The sequence below is a fragment of the Pelmatolapia mariae genome, linkage group LG15 (assembly GCF_036321145.2).
Source record: "Pelmatolapia mariae isolate MD_Pm_ZW linkage group LG15, Pm_UMD_F_2, whole genome shotgun sequence".
Classification (NCBI taxonomy): domain Eukaryota; kingdom Metazoa; phylum Chordata; class Actinopteri; order Cichliformes; family Cichlidae; genus Pelmatolapia; species Pelmatolapia mariae.
In genome coordinates this window covers 5,155,437-5,170,629 of record NC_086240.1, presented here as the reverse complement: position 1 = coordinate 5,170,629, position 15,193 = coordinate 5,155,437, and the positions used below count along the sequence as shown (strand labels likewise).

Sequence of the window (15,193 nt, the reverse complement as noted above, 5' to 3'; positions counted from 1 at the left end):
CTTGCAAATGGGTTATATACCATTAAACTCACTTCCCTGTTGCTTCAGTCAAAGATATTAAGGGCCAGCGTCTGACACAGGACTTATTTAATAGTATGGTCCCACTCAGTGTCGGAAAACAGGATGCCAGATAGCACTCCTGGCTCCTAATGACATTTATTTCCACCTGTATGGGTTATTATTACCATCCTTGGCTGCCTTGCTGTGCCTACTGTATCTGCTGTCTGCAGCCTCCCTCTGTCCTTTACAATTATGAGCCCAAAACCCCAGTGGACCACCTCACCCTTCCCGATAATGGCTTTTTTTGTCAGAACAGAATCTGACCTTCTGCTCATGCAGGAGAACAATGCTATAATATCACAGTCATCATCGTCATCATCATTATCATTACTCCCATCTCTTTATTTAGCATCACGTCGGCATCGGGAGGACATAAATAGTATGTTTTTTAGGTTTGTGCTGCGTTTTGTTTTTTGATTCAGACTCTACCTCATCCTTGTTTCAGCAAAGTGTTTTCTAAGATGGACATTTTGAGCTATCCCTGACAGGCGCTGATCCCATGGTCACTGCCTGCAAAAAGAATAATCTTACTTTAAAAAAAAAAAAAAAAAGATCGAGAGAGACACCGAGACTGAAGTTCATTCCCTGCACAGATTCATTATTCAAACATGACCTTTCTTCTTCCTCTTCAAAAGTGGTACCTGCATGAATTTTGTCAGACAGGCAGTCTGGTTGGCACCTTCGGCAAAAAAAAAAAAAAAAAAGAAGGGGGGGGGGGGGCAAGTTGGTAGAGGTACCACAGACAATCCTAGTGCTGGCACTTTTCCTCTTCTCCATTATTGAGATGAATTGAGTTCTTGGAGCAGAGAAGGAGTGCGGAGTGGGAGGGAGCTGCGGCGTGCGGATTGTTAGTTTTTGTGTTTCGAGCCCTTTTTTTGGACAAAATGGAGCAATAAGTACATGAGAGACAGACATAAAAGAACAAGTGCATTATGGATGAGTGTGTGTGTGTGTGTGTGAGAGAGAGAGAGAGAGAGCACGACTTAGTGCCTGGGTGTTTGCATAGCCTTTCATGTTCACTGCGTGGTGCCTTGTCCATGTCAGGCTTCACATACTGATCAAACTCTGAGCCTGAGTGGCTCAGCTGGCTGAAGGGGACAGAGCAGGAAAGCTGCACATAAAAAAAGGACTGGTCACCGCTTTTATTGCTCTTGTGCTTTAATGTCCTTTTTTTCTGCTGCAGGTGCATACCCTGACCATGCGGTGGATTTGGCATACAGCACTTCATATGTCACATGCCCTTTCTGCCCCACATCGTCTCATCTTCCTCCAAGTGTGCTGGAGCCTGTGGATGGAAGTGTGAGGTTAAAAAAAAAAGAAAGAAGAGGTGATGTTGGAAGGACTGAGCCGCCCGTGGAGGGTAGTGATTTTATTTGCAAACACTGTAATAGCTTTTGTCTCATGTTCGCCCATCTTTCCTATTTATGCTCGGTCCTAAAAGAGAAAAGATCAGCCTCAGAAAATAACCCATAGGAGGTGTTTCATACATACTAAGCACTGGAAACGTGTTCTTACCGCTATCAGTAAGTCGTCTCGTCTCCACAGGCATGATGCATTTTACATGGCAGGCACAGTGAGACCTGCTTCGTCCTGGTGATGGAGCTGAAAGGAGGAAGATGGAATTCCATCTACTGAACGCAAACCCATTTTCAATTACACAAAAAACCCCTCAGTGTGTGTCTGTGTGTGTGTCTGTTAGTGTGTTCGCATTAAAAGAAAGGGATTGTTCTAAAATGCAATCCAATCTTTGAACAAATGAGAAAAAGAAGTTGCTGCATCCCAAGTTTGGGAGCACATTCCACTTAGTAAGTCGAGTAAAATCGCTGTGTGTTTTACTCGACGTCGTGATAAGGAAAGGTATACCATCTGTTTTTAAAATAGAGAGTGGGAAAAATATATATTTTGTTCGAACGTTATCTCAAGGTTTGAATGTTTTATGAGTGCAACAGGAGGTTAGCGCCAGGCCAAGCTGAGTACCCGCGCATGGATTTAATAGAGGCTGATACAGGCAGTGAATCACTTTTGGACAAACACCTCTAGAAAAAAACGGGTGTTGCCAATGAGTCGGTCTCTATCTTTAAAAATATAGTTAGCCACAAAACTGTTATTGAAAATCAAGCAATGATTTCAGTGTTGTGACTCACTGTAATGAACGGTGCTCCTCATTTCATGTTTCCTGAAATTAAAAGCCAGAAAACAAAACAAAACAAAAACCAGCCGCTTTCATGATGCGCACACGTCACATTAAAATTGAATTAAGCTGTGGAAAATAAAGCTTATCATGCAAACCCCACGGTCTTGACATATGCCTTTCACTGTCACTTAGTTCTGCTTCTGACTCAAAATCCTTCTGCAATCAGCATTCCCCTCACCATCACGATCCATCGAACGTCTCCACCGTGTGGATTTGTATTGAGAATTGCAGCATGAAACGCACACACAGCCTACATACCTCATCTCAAGGTTGGTAAATAGATATTAAAGCTCTGTTTATTGATGGGTGTTTAGGGCAAAGGCGGAGAGACTGGATGATGTGTGTCTGGATAAGGCAGGTCCTTGATGTCAGGCTTTTTCACCCAGCTGAGTGAGAAAGCAAAACCTCGTGATAAACACGATGGTGTGTTTAATGTACACTGCTCAAAAAAAACTTAAAGGGATACTTTTTAATCAGAGTATAGTGGAGTATTACTTCTGAGATATTGATCTGGTCAGTTAAGTATCAGAGGGGGTTGTTAATCCGTTTTAGCTGCTTTGGTGTTAATGAAATTAACAACCCCCAAAACAGGAATGGTTTTACAGGTGGAGGTTATATTTTGTGCTTTTTTGCTAGTTTTGCATTTGGATAGGGTCAAAATCACTACTGGTAGCACTGCAGGATGGCACAGCAGTACATGCCATTGCTAGAAGGTTGGCTGTTTCTTCCAGCACAGTCTCAAAAGCATGGAGGAGATCCAGGAGAAAGTTATGCTAGGAGAGCTGGACAGGGTCATAGAAGGTCCTTAGCTCATCAGCAGGACCGGTATCTGCTCCTTTGTGCAAGGAGGAACAGAATGAATACTACTAGATGATAAATAGACTGATTCTTATATAGTGCTTTTCTCCTTCCCCAGAGCACTCAAAGCGCTTTATACAACATCCCACATTCACCCCTTCACACAAGCGCTTTCTTCTATGCTTAAGTGCTTTCTGTCTACCGATCACACACATTTATACTCCAATAGCTGCACCCGACCATAACTTGGGGTTAGTATCTTGCCCAAGGATATTTGGCATGCAGACTGGAGCAGCCAAGGATCAAACCACAGGACACAGAGGCCTCTACAGCTTAGGCAACTGCACTCTGTCTGCCATTAGGAATCTGGATGAAATCCTTGGATTCTCAGACCCTGCACTGGTGCAGTGAGTCCTGGGCTCCTGCAAGTGTACAACAATGCTCGGCTGCATGTGATGAATGTCTGCAGGCAGGATAGAAGATGAAGATAGAAGACACTCACCTGGCCTAAAATCATTTTCAGTTGCTGCCATGAAATGTTGGCAAAGATTCAGCCCCTAAACGTTGTGGCATCATTTCCTTCCTAACACATTACCCAGTCCACATCAGTATAAATATCCAGCACAATTTTTCCCCATTAAGATCTGATGCATTTCCAAAGTGTTCCTTTAATTTTTTGAGCAGTGTATTTGTTAATATAAGAGCAGGAGGCTTGTTTGAATTGGATGGAAACATAGTTTGAAATGTAAGTTTGTGCGCTTATATTATGTTGGGACGTGCAGGTACAGGTATTCCCTGTATTTTTCTTTTCCTTTTGTCAAGCGAGTGTTTATCTATACTGGCAAAATGACTGGAAATACACAAAGAGCACAACACAGACCTGTTTCGCAGCAGGCATTTTTACTGCAGGCATTTTGAAAGCAGGAACAGTGGACCCACAGAGCAACGAATGTTTGGTGCAGTTCTCCTCGACTAAATCTCCAGGTGAGTCCTGCCGCTCCAGCTCGGCCACAGGTCCACCTAATAAGTCAGTCGTGGGCCACATCTGGCCCACACAACATTTATCAGTGCTGTAGGTACCAACAGCCCAAGATGTGATTCTGGAAATAACAACAAAACTGATTAGAATTGTCAATAACCCCACCTGCATGACTGTTGCAATATCAACCAGAGTACCCAGAGGAAACCGACTCAGGAAATCCACACAGAAAGGCCAAAAATAACCAGAACCTCCTGGTTCTGAGACCACACTGCCAACCACAGAACCCCTGTGCTGCCTTTTTGCAAACTAAAACTATAAAAGTGTGATTTTGTAGAGGGTAGAGTTTAATAGCTCCATCGTGCAAGTGTTTGTCTAAAGCTGGAAAAAAAAGAGGGGAAAAAATTGTCACGGCCAACCTTCCACTTACACAGCAGTTATAATAAATCACATTTCTTGAGATGCAAAAAGGGAAAGTATGAGCCTCGTGTTGTCCCAGAAACTGTGACGCAGTGTGTTTAATGGCAGAATTTGCACCGAGCATGCAGTCATGAATCTCTTTGTTTCGATGCAAACGCACAGCGTGAGAGTAATGTGAGGAGACATGAGTTGTCGGGAGACCATGTGGCTCAGAAGTCTGTCCCTTTAAGCCCGGTGTGATATCATACCGGGATGGGTTCCAACTAAAACTTCAAATCCATCTTTTCTCTTTGGTTTCTAATTAGCGGAAGAACAGATGATGCATCCCGGAGACAGAAGGGAGAGCACGCGCTGTGGCGTGCACCAAAGCTTCTGGTGACTGCTATCAACCTCTTATGCCACCCGGTTCTTGTGATTTGGGGGGATTGTTTTCAGGTGAATGATCCTCCGCCTCACCCCTCACCCCCCACCCCCTCCCTTTCTTTTTGCATGGCTCAGATCAGGGTTGGGCTGATCTCAGTTAAACTCTTAATAAGACCCATTTCACGGCATGCGGCCAAGAGATTAGATCTGACAGGGCAGGCGTGGGTTAGTACTGAGACTACAGATCTGCAGCCTAAGCTCTGGATTGGAAATGTTCCAAAGCATGGAGCAGCCAGTTGAATGGAGAGCACTCTGTTGCACGATGATACCAGGAGCATGACCAGGAGAAAGCCCTTGCTCTCTATTGAGGAACCGCCTATACTTTTTACTCATCTCCCAAGAGATGCAGTTATTGTTTTTAAAGGGGTTTTTTCTGTTTGTTTGTTTTACTGGTTCAACTTTCTCACCACCAGATGTTGGTGGAAGTTTTGACTGCTAACCTAGCCCACCTTCCACTCAGACAGAGCACCCCAGAGGAGCACCGCCGACCTCACAAGCGCTGCGAGCTGCAGCAGCAGGAGCAGCATATGAATCATGTTCTATATGAAGCTTAAAGACATGCTCTCGCAGCCCTGAGTGAGGCAGGTGAACTCAGCTCGCCATATGGCTTAGAGGGAGCTTATTAGGCTCTGAGGCAAAAAACACATTATCCACAGTGGACCAAAGCCACCTAGGGATGATTTCCATTATGAAAGCCTTTAATTCTGTTGGTATGAGTAGGAGAAAAGGGGGGGAGAGAAAAGTAATACTTTAGCAGAGGAGCTGCACTCTGGCCGCTTGGCTCGTGCAGGGATGGATGACTGGCAGCGAAGGTGAAGTGTGATTAATTATTTGAGCGCACTTATATAAGTTATTACACTGTAGATACAAACAAATGACTCCCTGCTCGACCTAACTCCTCTCCTTGTCTCTCTCTCATCGCGTTATTACTGAAAGAAATTCCACATATTAAACTGACCCCGTGATAAAACAAAAACAAGCAAAACATCAACATCAGGTATTTATAACACAAACAGAGAATGAACACCATCCAGCCAGACAGTGATTTGTTGACTCTGTTGCACTGTTTTCCCCTCACTATGTTACTTATTTACACTTTTTTATGGCACTTATTATTGTTGTGCTTTTCAACTGGCTGAATCGTTTTCCCTCCTGCCAAGCCTCATTATAAACCTTATATCCAGAAACTACCTTTTTTTTTTTTGTTGTTGTTGTTGTAAATGTGGAGCTAAATCTGCCTCGCCATATCAACACTATGCCCATATTGACCCCTTGAGGTTCAATGCTGGAACTACAGTCAGACTGAACAGTTAGACAGATTTGGTGTTTTGCATCTTGTCCTAGCAGATAAGGTACATGTGCCACCGATCCATTTAAGTGTCTCTGTGGCCATAGAGTTAACGTAACTCCGCTATAATTGTATTTAAAATTTGAACCTACAATATGCCTGAATCTCTTTACTTTTTAAAATGCCTTCAAACTCCTGGGCTCTCTGTCATATGTAATAATTTTGGTAAATGGTAAATGGGCTGGTTCTTATATAGCTTTACTACTCTGCTTGAGCAATTCATTCAGTTTAGTTCAGTTTTATTCACATAGTCCCAAATTACAACAATAGTACCCTGAAGCAAGCACTTGGCAACAGTGGGAAGGAAAAACTCCCTTTTTTAGTAGGAAGAAACCTGCAGCAGAACCAGGCTCAAGGAATGGTGGCCATCTGCCACAAGCAGTTGGGGGTGAGGGAAGGACAGAGGATACACTGTGAAAGAGAGCCAGGGATTAATAATAACTAACAAGCACTCTAAGCACTTTATACAAGCTTTCTATCTAACATTCACACTCCAGTGAATGCTTAGGGAGCAACTCAGGGTTCACCATCATGACCAAAGATGTTTTGGGAGTGCATACTAGAGCAGCCAGTGATCAAACCACCAACCTTTTAATTAGCAGATGACCTGCTGTACCTCTCTCTCGCCCTATAGTAGCTAGGACAGGCTCCAGTCCTCAAGTGACCCTGAATTATATGAGTGGAAGATAATGGACGGATGGACTGCTCCACCTCCTGACCCACAGCCGCCCCCAAAACAATCAAAAACTGTACCTTTATTTGCAAAATAAAGGTACAGTTTTTGATTGTTTAACTAATAACTCAACGCTCTGGCTTTCATTCCACTTTTGGAAACTCTTGCAACTCCAAGTAAGCCTGCAGTCTTAGAGTGAAGTGCTCTGTTGGCATAATAGATTTTTTTGTGTTAACTAATGTGAAAGAAAGCATCCCATATGACATCCATTAAAAAAAATTACGAGAGCTGAAAACTGGTCTGATGAAAGAAGCAAAAATTCAGTTAGTTTAGTGTCTGCTGCAGTCTTTATGGTTTGGGTTGTACTCTCAATAAAACCAACAAAAAAGGAACTTCCTTCTAAAACTCGTCAGAATGTACTTGTTCCCAGAAACAAAGGCTTTTCTCTGTAGGAAACTGTCAAAAAAGGGAAAAGAATTCACACAATAGTGTGTTCTACTCCCTCTAGGAGAACAAGTGTAAACTTGCTCCAGTTCAGACTCAAACGGAAAATGTTAGACCCTGGAACGAAACCTGAGCAGGAGGACAAGCATATATTAATCTCTAGTTTAGGAAACAGACATCTCACAGGTCCCTGGCTGTCACCTTTATTAAATAACACCTGTACGAGCCGGTTCGCGCTGTTCTGTAAGGGAATATAACGCACAGTTGAATGACATCTTCCATTTTTCAGCAATTTCCAGCATCGAAAAGCTTTTATTTCTTAAAACAAGAACACTCTGACAAGTTCAGAAAAAAGTGTGCTTTTTTTAGGATATAACTGAGCTCACAAAGGCTTCACTGTGTAGTGCACCTTGTAACACGACTAACTGGCATTGCACACCATGCCACTGCTGTGTAGCCATTACAGGATGGTAGTGGATCCTGAAAATGGGCCTTTAAGCTTATGTAGCTCTTACATTCAAAATCATGAAAATAATTAATTAATCAATCATTGTTGGCAGCATTTCTCATGTTAGACAAAAAAAAAATAGAAAAGAAAAGAAAAGAGGCGACATTCAAAGATAAAGCTGTTCCAAATCTGACAGACCAAGTGTTAGAGGGAGTTTAACTAAGGACACACTTCTGCAAATATTACTGCAGGATTATATTGTTTGTAATCTCCATGCTGAGGGGCACATCTAAGAGAATGTGTATCACTTGTCTCTATAACCTGTAGATGTGAAGAGCTCTCAGGAGCTACATCAAATTAAATTCCTCCCTCGCTTGATATGTGAGCTCATTTAAGCTTCTCGGCTTTGCTTGTTCAAAAAAATCAAATAAATAAATAATTTAAAAAACTTTATCGCAAAGCAACGCGCCAGACGTGAACCTCAGGTGTTTTTTCTTTCTTTTTTTCTCCCCAAACTTCCTGCAATAAAAGTTTCATCCACACACTTCTGAACTCTTAGAGAAAAGATTACTGAATAATGCAAAAAATAAACCGTATCTGAAGATGAAAAACAGAGAGTGGCCAAGTGAGACCTGTACATGACAGATATTCAGGATGTCACCTGTAAAATGAAATAAAAATTTATTTATTTTTTAGACACACAGTACCAGGAGGCAAGTAAGATCAATTTATTCTGGATTTTTCCCCCTTTTTTATAGATTTCCTTTCTTTTTCTTTATGCCAACTTATCTCTGCAGTTTGCACTATTGTAACAATCCTTCCCTCCCGGGCAATAAAGGAGAAGGAATGAGACCTGAGAGATTTCCTCTAAAGAGATAATTATCCCTCTCCTCTTCCTTGTGAGCTTTTCATCCAGTGTCCCTCTTGTTGCCAGGAAACCAACCAGGGTAAAGACTGCGCAACCCTGCTCTCCAGCTGAATGTAGCGGTGGCAAATCGTTATCATCTCACTGCTTTTCGAGGCTGTTGATAAATAGGAGATAGAGAGGACAGTCACGGGACACATGTGAGGCCTTTTGAAGCTGCGCTTTCACTGTCGGTGAAGGTGATTTCGAGGCATACGGGCAGGGTGTAATAGATGAGGTCGGCGTGTTCGCTCTGAGAGAGACATCACAAACACGAGAGGGGGGGCTTTGCTGTAAGTCGTCCACATCTAAGTCCTTATGTGGGATAACCCTGTGCCTGTGCAGTTAGACCGAGAGCACCTACAAGATAAAGACCATAACCAGAACATATCAAATGTTCTTTACTTGTGGCCATTCTTATCTCGTTTACATTGCTGCACTCATCTTAATTACATTGGTTTAACCTGTGAAACGTGAACACATAAGATAAGGAGCACCAGTCTTCCAAAAAACAGAACACTCCTCATTTGATGTTTTCATGGCGAAGCAGAGTGTCCAGTCCAACCATGGACGACCAGCCATGAAAGACCACAGTATGAAATATACATCATTTTCATACTTGTCAAACTGGTCATCCTGAAATGAAAGAACACTTCCATCATTACAGGATAACAGGGACCATTCAGAACAACTTTACATTGACTTGTAGTGGCCATTCTCTCCATAGGGACAGGTGACCTGAACCATGCCGGTAAAATGCTCCCAGGAGCATAACACTGTAATGGGACAGCAGGAAGAGCAGTTGTTGTCTTTAAAGTAGCCAATATGGATACAGATAAACAGATAAAGGAAACCTGTTTCCCACAAGCCTACATTTAGTGGCTCCAGCTATTCGGGGGGAGCTACTTTGAAAATGGAACACAAACGACATCAACCCCCCTGAAAAATACGGAGGAAGAAGAGTCCCAATGCACAGGAAGTTTAAGTAGGGTATTCAATAGATGTGTTGCTCTGTAGACTGTGTTGCACCTCTTCCACTGCAGACGAAGATTAAAAAAAAAAGAAATGCTTAACACGCCCAAATGAACTATGCATGCAGGAAGTGATCTGTGTGCATTCTCTTGTTAATGTTATTGTGTGGAGGAGACACAGTTTGTTCTCGGTGTAACTGGATATATTAGATAAGTGCTTTAGTTATCTTGATAGAAGTCAGGGGCACGTGTGTAACTGCTGTCCACTAGACGGCGGTATACACATCAGACAGTTATTTCAATATAGCGCTATATAATATATATATTAATATATATGATGATAATATAAGCAATACAAATGTATCTTATATTTCTTCATTAAACTTTTATTCCGCGTTCACGGTAAAATGTGTAGAAACGCATTTCTTATCTTATGAATAAAGGTCATCCGGGAAAAAATAAGAATACATTTAAAAATAGAATTTAAAAATTTTCATTGTGATTTTGTGTTAAAAATTCAGAATTTGCGGTTTTATATTGCGCACGGAGGTCAAAGTTCACTAGTTCGCCTCTCAAAATGGCGGCTGAGCCCACACGGGAATGGAGCGATGAGCAGCTCAAAAGTGATGATTTGCCCAAAAAAGACATAATAAAGTTCCTGCAGGACAATGCGGCCCACTCGGTATGTTTCTCCCTTTAGTCTCGTCGGGATTCCGGTTGGGATATCTGCAGGTTACCGGTTTGAATTCTCACTGTGAAGTGCAGCATGCAGCATGGCTAGCTCCGATGGGATGCTGTGCTTCAGCTCAGCACAGCAGAGCACAATGTTGAGCACTATCTGCACATTAATACGAATACAAACAGCTTCTCTTAGGGTTTGACCTGTGCAGCTCCTCGTGGCTTGAGCGCAAACGAGTTAAACTTTCTCCTTCTGTTCGTTTGTTGTTATTTCAGTTCCTCAACGAGCACAAGCTGCTCGGAAACATCAAAAATGTTGCCAAAACTGCAAAGAAAGAGCAACTGATTATCGCCTACGATCAGCTCTTCGAGAGCAAAGTAAGTCACGATTGTCATCCGCCTCGATGATGAACCTTGATGCTGAACATAAAGTGTGTAAACGTGTGATTTGCAGAGGTTTAAAGGCACAGAAGCAGTGGAAGAAGTGACCGAGAAGGTTAAAGCTGTGAAAGTCGAAGAAAAACCCAAAGAAGTCAAGACAGAAGTTGTAGATGAGGTACTGATGCACACCATCAAATATCAACTTGTTTTATATGATCATTTATATAAAAAAGGAGACCTATAAAATGCTGTAATTTCTTTTGTCCATTCGCATATTCCACATGGGGATAAGTGCATTATAACCACGTGCATGATACTGATGCTCAGTGTTGGTTAATTGGGGGGGGGGGGGTGCAGATTTTGGTTCTGTAGATTATGGTTACTGGAGTGAATATAAAATTCAGGGGTACTCATGAAGACTCAAAAAGGCTGTAAAAATAATGTGAATTGGGAAATATTTTTTCATTGTATGCTAAAGTACAAAAAGTCGATTCTGGTGAGCACTCAGCGATTATTCACATTTATTGACCACTGCTTCATTACTTCTCTCAGGGTCCTCCAAAGTACACCAAATCAGTGCTGAAGAAAGGCGACAAGACAAACTTCCCAAAGAAGGGCGACACTGTGAGCTGCTGGTACACCGGAACCTTAGAGGATGGGACTGTCTTTGACACCAATGTTCCCACAGGTATGACCGCGTTGCACTCTTAAGGTGATGCTCTGTTGCTAGTCGTGCTTTTGCATTATTGAAAATGTTAAGCTAAGTCATTTGTACTTCTTAGTTATGTAGATCAAATCTCTATGTAGCAATGAAGAATCTGTCCTGGTTCTCTTCGATCTGCAGTGGCGAGAAAGAAGAAACAGGCCAAACCACTCAGCTTCAAAGTCGGCTTGGGCAAAGTCATCAGAGGAGTAAGTTGCTCTGCTGTTGTCATTTAGTTTTCTTAACTTTTTTTTCTCTGTCTAATGTCTGTAATCATCACAGTGGGATGAGGCCCTACTGACAATGAGCAAGGGTGAAACTGCTCGATTGGAGATTGAACCTGAATGGGCTTACGGAAAGAAGGGCCTCCCTGAGTCCAAGTATCCTTCCCCCCCTCTTTGGTATTTTGTACCTTGCGTGCATGTTTCATAAATGTCTAAATATTTCTAAAGGGATGTGATGAAACTACACGAGCTGTCTGCACGTAAGGTCAGAGCTCAGGTTCTAATGTGGCTTGATTCTTGCTTATAACTGTCCTCCTCCTTTATTTTTTAATGCTAACATAATTAAATGAAAGCCAGTTTTCCTTAACTCCACCTCTCCCAGAATTCCACCCAACGCAAAGCTGATTTTCGAGGTCGAGCTGGTGTCTGTGGATTAGCCCAAAGCATGCACTACATTTCAAGAATTCACACCTAATTAAAGGCCTTGAGGTAGAGAGGGACATCAGCATGCGTCTTGGATTGCAATATTCCTGGGATGCCTGTGCTTTAGCATAGTATTACACATATACCAATTGGATTTAAAAAAAAAAAAAAGTAGTTTGATTTGGACAAAGTGGAATGGCTTGTTAATAATGTACATACAAGAGACTGTGATGTTATCTTTTTGTTCTTTTGCATGTACAATGTCAGAAATAAATCATTTTCCCCAAATTTGTTCATTTCAGTTAACCGGTCACTGTACAGATTACACCTGTCTACATCGTGTTCTTTAGCCTGAAGTCAATTGTATTAAGAGAACTAGTTCGTGTGGTGTACGAAGTACTAAGACCTCCCAGTATAGTTTTATGCTAACTACTAATTGTTGTTCCTGGAAGATTTTAATAAGTTGTAAATACAAGACTTTGTGTCGCACCCATAAGGTGCGAGACCATTCTAAATATGCAAACTAAGGTATTCCATGTACAGTGATGCACGTCTTTAGAGTCTAAGCATCCAGTGTCTGCACACATAAACTGAACAGGAGCAGCTAATGAAGTTTAGCTTCAAAGCTAAATTTGCCAATTTTAGCTTGCATTAATCCCTAGAGACAGAATAAACTTTGGCTCAAATACAGGACAATTGTCTTTATTAAGAAACCGCAAAGATTATTTGCTAAAGATCTAGATTTACATTGCAGGACAAATCACTCACTAGACCAAGTCAAAATTGTTTTTATTTTGTACAGGATGACATTTAACTTGGTAAAAACTGACAGGTGATGATGCCGTTTCTCCTTTGGGGCAGTGAACCACTTAAGAGTTGGCATTGGGTCCCTTCTTCTTTCCGAAGGTGGGAACGACATTCACAAAGCGCCTGTTGTACTGGATGCGGCGCTTAGCACGGCCAGTCTTCTTCTTCTTCTTCTCCTGCTTATCAACCTGAAGAAAAAGAAGTGAATTGGCATCATTGTAAAAGTGAAAAAAAAAAAAAGCAGATACAGTCTGTAGTATAGCTGAAGGCAGAGTCCCCCCCCCCAGAATTTTTTTTTGAAGAAGAAGAGGTGAAGTTACACTTACTTTGGGAGTCTGTCCCCGCACTTTTCCGGCACGGGCCAGAGAGCCGTGAACCTTACCTGGTAGAGTGAAAGAGAGAAACAAAGATCATGCTATCAAGGTGGTTTTGTTAAGACAAACTATATCAGTGCCATCCTGTGCCAAGTTTTGAAGTCCCGAAGAAAACAAACATTCAAATATGTGAATAACTACATGTCATGCCCATGCACACATACCTCCCAGAAGTCTGCCAGCTACCTCCAGGGTGCAGTGCTCAGAGACACCGCAAGACGCCAGAGAGGCATCATTCTCCAGAGGGCACCCAGCAAGCAGCAGCACCTGATCCTCAACCAGGAGCCCTTCCAGAGCCTGGACATGAGCCTGGGACACAAACAGGTTTTCTCATAATAATCCTTTATGCAATATTGCCATTAATAAGGTACAAGTTTTACACTGGTTCAAGTTTTACCTTGATCTGGCCGACAGTCTCCTCTCCAGTCACCTCAAGGGTGTGAGTGTTCTGGCCACGTAAGAAAAGCTGCATCTTGATGCTGGAAAAAAAAAAAGGTAGGGCCAAGCATCTTTAGTCATGGATGAAACTTTTATTAGTTTTCATATAAAAGCATAACTGTAACATCCAACTGCCAATATAGCTATTTTATGTTTACTAGACTTGATTATATAACAAGGACTTTGACATCAATTACAATAACTGCTATTTAAGACATCTGATAAAACGCTGGCATCCCTTGAAAATGCTGTGTGCTTTACTTGGTGTGACAAGTAAAAATGTCTACCGTGACGATGATTGCGGAAACATACTTGCGGCATTAAAATTTTTTTTAACAAATCCCGATTACCAAACCTTCACTTTGCCTTCATACTTCAGAATATGAAACCCACATATGATCCTCAAAGTAAATATCTCCGGTGGTAAACCTGAAACTTATTAAAACTGTGGAGAAATAATGCACTACCAGCCGCCGGGAGCTGAACTGAAGCTTCTCCTGGGTCCTAGCAGAAGCTATGCTAGCTTAGCTAGCCACATGGGGCACGCGTATCGTAAAAGTCCAGTAAAAACATATGAAATACACCTTCACTCGTCAATAAAAAGCCTAACTTATGGTTACGGATGACATATGTGCACCAATTGCAAGATAAAACGTATAACGACAATGCCAAACTGGGAAATTTTTATTAAAAGTACACAGCTCTCACCTCGTTTGATGCTAGTCGCTCAACGCTAGGCATAAAAAGGACTGTTTAAGGGTCTGCACAGCGCATGTGCGGATTTACGTAACGCTCGTCGGACGCGGTGGCCACGCCTCTTGTACTTTGGTAGTGTCGCATCTGTTCTAGTATAGCACAGCTATATTTACGGGTTCATGTGATCTTCATTGGTTGTATTTATCTATTTTTCCTTGATGTTTTGTAGAAATGCCTGCTCTACTGATATTTGTATTTTATTAATTTTTGTTTGTTTGTTCTCATGGTGTCCTGTTTGCTAAGGATTAAGTTTTGTTCTTAAAATTAACATTAACAAATATGGGTTTTTTTTTAAGTTTTTAAAACTGTTTGACTCATTAATATACACAAAATTATTCACAAAATCCTGGTCCTCGTGGTTTATACCAAAGTTCCACAACCAACATCAAATTATGTCTTATGTATTATGTTTCATTTAATTATTTTTTTCTCCTACACTTCAGTATTACTGACTGCACATGGAGAGGGTTATATACTCATCATATTCTTGTGTTTATTTTTTACAAAAAATAAGAAGTTTGTTTGAATATGAGTGGATAATGGTCCTGGGATGGCATGTCAGCATGTGACTCCCATGCCAATAACAATATTCTGTTACCTTCAGCAATGATTTCAGTGGTTTTAAGTGTGGCTCATTTTCACATAAGGATCAAAACGATAGTTGATTTGTATAATTTGAGCCAACTGCTAAACAGTGATATACTTTTTGAGGAGAACGTTTTCAATCCTTCAAAAACCATTAGAGCT

At 41.6% G+C, this 15,193-nt stretch overlaps 2 protein-coding genes across 2 annotated transcripts; one reads left to right on the top strand and one right to left on the bottom strand.

The window, feature by feature from the left end:
• The first annotated feature begins 10,237 nt into the window (after nucleotides 1–10,237).
• On the top strand, nucleotides 10,238–12,442 carry fkbp3 (FKBP prolyl isomerase 3). The gene is made up of 7 exons (XM_063495174.1): nucleotides 10,238–10,344; nucleotides 10,617–10,718; nucleotides 10,795–10,896; nucleotides 11,274–11,409; nucleotides 11,566–11,633; nucleotides 11,707–11,804; nucleotides 12,031–12,442. The coding sequence occupies exons 1-7, from the start codon at nucleotides 10,240–10,242 to the stop codon at nucleotides 12,083–12,085; spliced, it is 666 nt and encodes a 221-aa protein (XP_063351244.1). The 5' UTR covers nucleotides 10,238–10,239; the 3' UTR covers nucleotides 12,086–12,442.
• Nucleotides 12,443–12,757: 315 nt separating this feature from the next.
• Nucleotides 12,758–14,500, bottom strand: faua (FAU ubiquitin like and ribosomal protein S30 fusion a). Its single transcript, XM_063495175.1, has 5 exons — nucleotides 14,399–14,500; nucleotides 13,650–13,731; nucleotides 13,417–13,561; nucleotides 13,205–13,260; nucleotides 12,758–13,066 (listed from the first exon to the last, which is right to left on the bottom strand). Exons 2-5 carry the CDS (start codon nucleotides 13,722–13,724, stop codon nucleotides 12,941–12,943), a joined length of 402 nt encoding a protein of 133 aa, XP_063351245.1. The 5' UTR covers nucleotides 13,725–13,731; nucleotides 14,399–14,500; the 3' UTR covers nucleotides 12,758–12,940.
• Nucleotides 14,501–15,193: the final 693 nt, after the last annotated feature.

Excerpts from the sequence above, each read along its gene's own strand:
- fkbp3 (XM_063495174.1), top strand. The coding sequence starts at position 10,240 with ATGGCGGCTGAGCCCACACGGGAATGGAGCGATGAGCAGCTCAAAAGT. Across the intron at positions 10,897-11,273 it reads AGACAGAAGTTGTAGATGAG|GGTCCTCCAAAGTACACCAA; the intron begins GTACTGATGCAC and ends TACTTCTCTCAG. Across the intron at positions 11,410-11,565 it reads TGACACCAATGTTCCCACAG|TGGCGAGAAAGAAGAAACAG; the intron begins GTATGACCGCGT and ends TTCGATCTGCAG.
- faua (XM_063495175.1), bottom strand. The coding sequence starts at position 13,724 with ATGCAGCTTTTCTTACGTGGCCAGAACACTCACACCCTTGAGGTGACT. Across the intron at positions 13,562-13,649 it reads AGACTGTCGGCCAGATCAAG|GCTCATGTCCAGGCTCTGGA; the intron begins GTAAAACTTGAA and ends TTTGTGTCCCAG. Across the intron at positions 13,067-13,204 it reads TGCGGGGACAGACTCCCAAA|GTTGATAAGCAGGAGAAGAA; the intron begins GTAAGTGTAACT and ends CTTTTTCTTCAG.